General features: G+C 33.3%; 1 protein-coding gene across 1 annotated transcript; it reads left to right on the top strand.

Annotated features, from left to right (window-relative positions):
• The first annotated feature begins 1,369 nt into the window (after positions 1–1,369).
• LOC112460959 (52 kDa repressor of the inhibitor of the protein kinase-like) lies at positions 1,370–2,861 on the top strand. Its single transcript, XM_025025931.1, has 6 exons — positions 1,370–1,409; positions 1,515–1,704; positions 1,921–1,989; positions 2,069–2,125; positions 2,203–2,259; positions 2,546–2,861. Exons 1-6 carry the CDS (start codon positions 1,370–1,372, stop codon positions 2,859–2,861), a joined length of 729 nt encoding a protein of 242 aa, XP_024881699.1.
• The last annotated feature ends 5,339 nt before the right edge of the window (positions 2,862–8,200 follow it).

Raw genomic sequence — 8,200 nt, forward strand, 5'->3', positions numbered from 1 at the left:
ATATTACTAAAGTTGAAAATATTAAGTGTCATTTGAATAATTATAAGGGTGCATTCGGGGAGCACGCTATTAGCACAATTATCGTCCAAAACTGTTCGAGGAGACGCTTTGTGGCGCTGTGATATACGATGATGACGTCACTGTAAAGGCAGCGTGACGTCATCACTCGCGCTATTTTCGCTATTATTTTCGAGGTGAGGCACGAAATGCTATTGGCGCTTAAGCTGCGTTCGGGGAGCTTGCTATCGCTGTCGCGCTATTGGCTCCTCTAACGAAGTTCATAGCGTTTGCGTTTATAGCATTGGGTGTGTTCAGCCGATACTCCGCTAGCATAGCAATCGTGAGCAGTCGCTCGTTTTCGCTCGTTTCCTCTCTTTTTAATCCATTGGGTCAAAAGAGAGAGAACGAGCGAAAACGAGCGACTGCTCACGATTGCTAGGCTAGCGGAGTATCGGCTGAACGCACTCATTAATAGCGTCTCCCCGAATGCACCCTAAGCTGCTACTTCTCAGTGCCAGATTCATGTTGAATCAGTTTCTGTTACAATTAGTATCTGCCAGAACATTTATATTAAATGAATAATTTGGTTAATACTAATGGGGTTGTAGCAATTAATTAACTATGCTCAGATAGCATTGGAATTATTACATGAGAAATTGTTATATTAAGAATTGAAACATATATAAATTGTGTACACTTTTAATCGTACGCGAGGAACGTTAGCGCGCGATATGAGTGTTACCTCTACGAGAATCCCCGACGGACTGCCTCGAGGCTCGAGCGGCCGTGCCACAGTATATACAGTAGCGCAACTCTCCTGATTTCTTGTTGTCCAAAATGGAGTGCGCATGCGCGAAATAAGTAAGCGCCCACTAACCCCATCTGAACGTCGTTCTCTGAACTTCTTTCTCAATTGCTCTTCTTTTCTCTGTTCTGCTCCGCTCCCTCTTAAAATTTAAATGGTCAGTTAAGTAAATGCTTATCTGTATTGAAACAGAAATTTGGAGGGAATTAGCTCAAAGAGCCACTGAATGCTATTGAGAGCTGTTAAAAATGTTTGACAGACTCTGAATACGTTTATGTGATGAAAGTGAAAAGAGTTTACAATGTAAAGACAGTGAAAGAATGAAGTAAAGAAAAGTGAAGAAATAGTGATAAAAGTGAAAAAAGTGTTAAAGTGAAGGAAACATAAAAGAGAAATTTTTTTCTAAGGGAATAGTTAACCTATATAAATATTATTTAAGTTTACAATTCTCTTGGAAGCACTTTGATCTTAGCTTTGTTTCAGGTGTTGCTGCATAATAATTAAAAATGAATGCGATAAGAAAGCCAAGCTGTGCAGTACCAAAGTGCGTTAAAAAGTTCATTGATGTGCAACATTTTTTTAAATTTCCAAAGGAACAAGACAGGTATAACACATTGCTTTATATAATTATTATTTTTTATATAAATTATATTTTTAATTGTAATGTGTGCATTACTTTGTCATTGGTAAAATGGTACAACATTTACAGATGGCTGCAATTGGGTACGAGCATGTGGAAGGCTGGATCTAGAACCTAAAGGTCCAGAATATGCCCACCAGAATTGTCGTTTGTGCCATTCGCATTTTGAAAACAAATGGTACAAAATTAATAAAGTTAGGGCTCGTCTTCACCCAGATGCTGTACCCACTATATTTTTTGGACCAGGTTTTCAACAACAGTGAGTTTTTACTAACAAATAATTATTAATTTTACATATTTTAATTTAATTAAATTAGTTTCGTTTCATAAAAAAGTATAAAACTGAATAATACTGGTATAAGGTAGTAGTACATAAAAAATAATAATAGCAACAATATTTAACAATATTTACATTATTTTTTATGTATTACGCGAAAGTAACATATAAAAACATAAAATAATTAAAATCTTTTAGGGACAACACAGCATCCGAACAACCAACACAACAAAATGAGGAAAATGTGGTTAAAGAGAAAGTAGATAGGTATGCTAAATATAAATTTTCTATTTTTTATAATATTATATTTTATAATAGATATTATGATACATATTTTTTGTTGCAGAAATACATGTGCTGAAGCAACTGATGTTGCAGAAATGCAAGTGCAAGAAAATAATAGGTAATTTATATTAATAAAGAACTTGTTTACGTTTATTAACAATAATGGCTAAAAGAAAAAAAATTTTATATTTTCAGCAAAGCAGAAACTTCACAAACAATCGTCCCAATTATTGTCAGTGAAATAACTCAACCGTAAGTTTTTCTTTACTAATTTACAGTTAAACATTATTTTTATTTTCTTTATTTGTTATGTAATAAAAGTTTTCTTATAAAATATAATTGTCAGGATATAGAATGTAATTTATTTATTAACACATTATATTTAAATTTCTTTTAACTTTAGATTTTATTTAGATACATTTAGAACATTATTTTGCTGTTTTTGTGTCTTATAGCAAATTTATAGTTACATGATTACATATATCATATTTAAAAATAATTTTTGTGCTATGGATCTAACGTTTGGAATATATTATAGGAGCACATCCACTATCAAGAAGCCTGCAGTTAGGACTAAATCGTCCGATGATAGCCCGAGAACAAAAAAGGCGCAAAATAAAGTAATGCGTGAAACAATCCGACGGCTTCGTATGGAAAAGAAGAAGAAAGCTACAAAAGTTGAAGAAGAAAACGAATTCGATCAACTAATAAAACTAGGCCGTAAGTTATTACCGGAAAAATTTAATAGAATATTAGCGGCACAAGTCGACGCACAATTAAAATGTAAACGTGGCAGAAGATATGATTCTGAATTTAAGAAATTTGCTTTATCATTATTTTTTTTAAGTTCATAAATGTACCGAGAATTAAAAGATTCAATTGCATTGCCTTCTGTACGTTCTCTACTTATTTACGCAAAAATGGAATATTGAGCCTCGTTCGAAATAAGCGCGCAATACAGACAGCGACGCGGCGACCGCGGCGACGGAAGCAAAGGGCGCGCTGCCAATCGTCTTCCGCTTGCCGGTCCGCGCTAGCGTAGCAACGATGAGAAAAAAAGAGAGCGCGACACTACGGCCTCACTCAATCACGGTCCTCGGTTCGAGTAGCACGTGTCTCGAGAATTAGATATTCGGTTGCTAGATAATTCGTTGCGAGAGAATACAGTAGAACGAAATGGTACCTTGGAAATACCTTGTTATTTTCGAGGAAATTTGTAAAGGTGATCTCGTTAGACGAAAGAACAATATTAGTTTCGGAACGACAAACTATCGTGTACACTTGCCGGCGAGGATTTCTTACGTTTTCCTCCTCGTGACTACACGTGCGTATCCGGTTTCATGCGAGAAGTGCGTGCTTACATAGCGAAAGAGAAATCGGGAGATTGACTCTGCTTCCGGGGATTCCATCGAGAGAACGACGATACGGCGCTCGTCTGACGAAGGACGGACCTCGGCGAATCTCTGTGGATATCATCAAAACATCGAAGCTAGTTCACGTTCCAGTTACGCCGTCGTTTTCAACGGCACTGAGAAACGAACAACTACGATAAGTATCCAAAAACAATCTCTTTCCGTGACAAATCGGATAAGCGTGTACCACGCATTTTGCTTAACGGACTTGATCTGCCCTTCCGGTATTTATCGGATAATTAGATTTACGACAGATACGTAACCACCATATCTGTTAATCGAGATACTCTCGTTTTGCATTATTCAGACGAATTATACTAGATATAATATTATCGGTATTAACTTCACTAGATTTAATATAAAAGCGTGTCACGTTTTCGTTATATATATTATTACGGCGATTCCAAATTACTATATTATAATTAATAGACATTCTTACTGTAATAACTATTTAGATATTTACTTCTGATTCACGCAATTAATATCATATGAGATATTCGCCAGCGATTACGATATCAAGATTTCGCAAGAATATACGAGCGTTATTTGAGCAAAACAAATCCGACCTTGGATATCGGATTACACAAAGCGTCATTTTGAGAAGCCGAACATTCTATAATATTATTCTATAATATTACTACCGTTTCTCACTTAGAAATATAAGATTGTGATTTAATTTTGAGTAAAATTGATACATAACATAAGTGTTTGCGTATATTTGATCTGTCCTTCCTTGTCATATTATTAGAATTAACCCATCTTTTCGTTAGCATTTGCAAAGCAGTCGTCCTGCACGAGCGTCGGTGTTCGAAACCTCTTCGCGAACAATAATCGCTCAGTTGAGCAAAGTACATATTTCAAACAAGCCTGGTATAAATGATAAAATTTTTGAAGCACTTAAATTGAAATTTAATACGTTGCCTCTCATAGAACGTCATTGCGTAATATGTGCAGACGAAATGAGTTTAAAAGCTCATTTATTTTATAATATATCACGGGATGAAATAATTGGTTTCGAAGACATTGGTGATAAAAAATCATCTAAACCTGCAAGAAGCGCTTTAGTTATTATGGCACGTAGTATTGCAGGTAATTGGAAGGTGCCTATTGTTTTATGTTTTGTAGAGACTACATGCCATATGAACTTTTTAAAAAATCTGATATTTGATACAATAATTAAATTAAGAAATACAGGTGCTATGGTTACGGACATGGGTTCTAATTTTATACAACTGTCCCGTGATTTAGGAATATCTACACAAAATTCAATTTTTTCAGTTAACGGAGAAAATTTAGTTTACATTTTTGACATTCCACATTTAATAAAAGCAACCCGAAATAATTTGTTAAAACATAATTTTGAATTTAATAATAAAGTAGCTTCGTGGGATCATATTAGACAGTTTTATATGCAAGACGTCAAACAATGGATAAGAGCAGCTCCTAAATTATCAAAAATTTATATGGACCCAAATAACTTCATGAGAATGAAAGTTAAATATGCCGTACAAGTACTTAGTAACCATGTATGTGCAGGAATGTGTACACAGATGTCTGTCGGTTTTCTTCCGACTGAAGTCGTTGGAACTATAGATTTAATTGATCATTTTGATAAGTTGTTCGATATGTTAAATTCGTCCGCCGTAAATAATCCTAAAGAACATGAAAAAGTTTTTACCGGAAGTGAAAAATAAATGCAGTTTTTGCAAGAAACGTCAGATCTTATAAAAAGTATTAAAGTAGTTAATAATAATAATAATGGTAAATATGTAAAAGTTAAATGCTTTGAATGCTGGCAGATAACAATTAATAGCATCATTCAGCTTTGGGAAACATTAAAAAATCATAATTTTCCATATCTCCGAACACGTAGATTGAATCAAGATTGTGTCAAAAATTTTTTTGGTTCCGTTCGGAAACAAGGCGGTAATTATCTTAATCCGACACCTATACAACTTAAGCGCGCCTTTAAAAAACTTTTTAGTACAACATTATTAAAACATTCGGATACGCAAAATTGTGCTTCTGATAATGATGAAATGTTAAATCTTATTGGAACGTTAGATAATAATACCAAAGAGTCCACTGTTTCGGAATTTACTGCTTCATCATCGGCACATAACATTTTAAATATTCCAACTCATGAATATCATTCAATGGACCTGCCAGAAGAAAACGCATTTAAATATGTTTGCGGATTTTTAATTAAAAGATGTACAGCAATACATTCTTGTGATATATGTACAAAATATATGAATGATAATATGGCTGTCTTAGATGATACAACATTATATTGTTCTTTTCGAGTCTATGAAAACAGAAAAGGAAATTTGTTTGGGAAGTTAAACATACCAAGTAATGACTTTTGTTATTATATTCATAAATTAGAAGAAGTATTTGTAAAAAATTTTGAGAAGAATTGTTTTCAGAAAAATATTGGCAATTATTTATTCCAATTAACACAAAATATAACTTTTGAACCGCCATGTCCAAATTTTCCTACTTCATTTTTGATAAAATTGTATCTTCGTATGCGTATATATTACACATTATCGCTGCGTAATAAATCATGCAAACGGGTTGCCACAAAAAATAGGAAACTTTTAAACGTTTCACATTTATAAATTTTCTTTGTAATTCTTACACTTTTTCTTATCTACGCAGTCTTCTTCTTATAATGTTTAATTGTCATGTTGAGTTGTTTTACGGACATATTTTAATTATTGAGGCTATTGTTTCATTGATTCTTATTCTTATAATGGATTGTGATATATTACTTACCCAGTATTGTGTGTTCATTTATTGCATGTTTTGTTTGCTTGCAAATAACATTATATATATATAACTTTGCGTGTTTCTTTATTGCAGTTTGTTTATTTTCAAATTATATTGTTTAATTTATATTATATTTAATAATGTATTGATTGTACTGTTGCGTTTTACATTTTACTTTTAATTAATGGCAACATATATGTGCAATTTTTTCAGTTGCGTTAATATTGATATTGTGTTTTGATATTATGCGTTCATATTGTGCGTTGAAATTATGCGTAATATATGTATTAATATGTGTGCATTAATAGACTTTTATACATTACGTTACTTAAAATTTAATATTGTGTATGTTACATAAATTCATGTATTTGTGTGTGTTAAATATATATATATATATATATATATATATATATATATGTATGTATGTATGTATGTGCGATGGTGCATGTGTATTTGTAAAGGCATGAATACTGTTAGTGATACATTTAATTAATTCATTTTTTTTTTATTTTAAGTTCTTACATGCCTCAAGGATGAATAATCAAAAGGTTATACGAATAAAAAACTTGGAGAAGAAATGGAGCTTATTTATATTATATTTTATAGATTCCTTGTTTATATTTTAAGTATTTTCTGTCCTACATTATTGTACAGTAATTATTGTGGCTTGCACTTTTATTGCCCTTTTCTTTTTTTGGGTTGTATCGAGGTAAATCGAGTAGCTGAGATACAGATCGATGAAAGAATTGTACAATAAAGTGTATTTAATGTATTTTTTTGTTCTGTTTCTCTGGTCTGTGTTGAGGTGGATCGAGTAGCTGAAGCATGGAGCAGTGAATAAATTAAAAGAAAAAAAGACTACAATTTGGTAATACATATAATATGTAATTTCTTATGTATTGTAATAAAGATACAATTTTATTTTACATAAAAAATATAGTTTTTTTATTATATTTATTAATGAAACCTGAACTTTTAATATATTGCAGTTATATTTACTACAGGTATATTCTTTTTGTATAGGTATACATAAAATTATTTTAAAATGTAATATTAACGTATCGTCGTATTAAAATTAAAATTTCATTTGTTGCATTTTAAATTAAGCATGAATATATATCTCATTTTTATTTTGGATGCATAATTAAATCATTCATTTATTTCATTTAATGTAATAAAACTATTTTATATTAAATATTTTATAATTATAATTGTTTTTTTATAAATATAATGTATAAAATATTATATTTTGCTTTTTGGTTGTTTAATATATGTTATATAACATTATATTTTCTAATAGATAGATATATTTATTGACTCCCCTCAGGGTTGCAAGGCGTTTTGAAGGGACGTTCCCAACCCTTTACAACTTTGTACATTCTCTTAACCTACCTTAGCCTATCTTACATTTAACCTTACATTTAACCTAACTGCCCTGCCTATCTTTACACACACACACACGCTCGCAAGTTCCCTATCTCTGTGGACTTCCGTTTCCGTTTACAAACTCCTCACTCATCCTCTCCCTCTCATTCACTCCTCCCCTCCCCTACCTCCCACTCCCCTCCGTCATCTCCTCCCTCCCTTACTCTTTCTAATTTCCTCAGCCATCTCTCCCTCTCCCCCTCCTCCCCCAACACCTCCCCCACCGCTTCCTGCCATGATCTCCTTCCCCCCCAATCTGCACACTCTTCCCACACATGTTCCCACGTCTCCTCCCCCCCTCCACACACCCTGCATACTCTTCTCTCCTCCGCCATCCAGTGTTTTACCCTCCTCATACCACCCCCAGCCTGTATCTAGCCACCCTCTGCCACCTGCTTTCTCCCCAGTTCTTTTTTAAGTACTCCGGTATCCCCTCCCCTTTTATCATGCCATACCACTTGTTAAATTTTGCCTCCCCTATCTCCTTCCACCTCTCCTCTCTTTGCTTTCTTCTTTCTTTCTCAAGCACGTCCTCCCCTCTCCACATCCCCTCCTTTCTCAGCTCCTCCACCTCCTCTATC

The sequence above is a fragment of the Temnothorax curvispinosus genome, unplaced genomic scaffold, assembly GCF_003070985.1.
Source record: "Temnothorax curvispinosus isolate PA1 unplaced genomic scaffold, ASM307098v1 QBEX01010938.1, whole genome shotgun sequence".
Taxonomy (NCBI): domain Eukaryota; kingdom Metazoa; phylum Arthropoda; class Insecta; order Hymenoptera; family Formicidae; genus Temnothorax; species Temnothorax curvispinosus.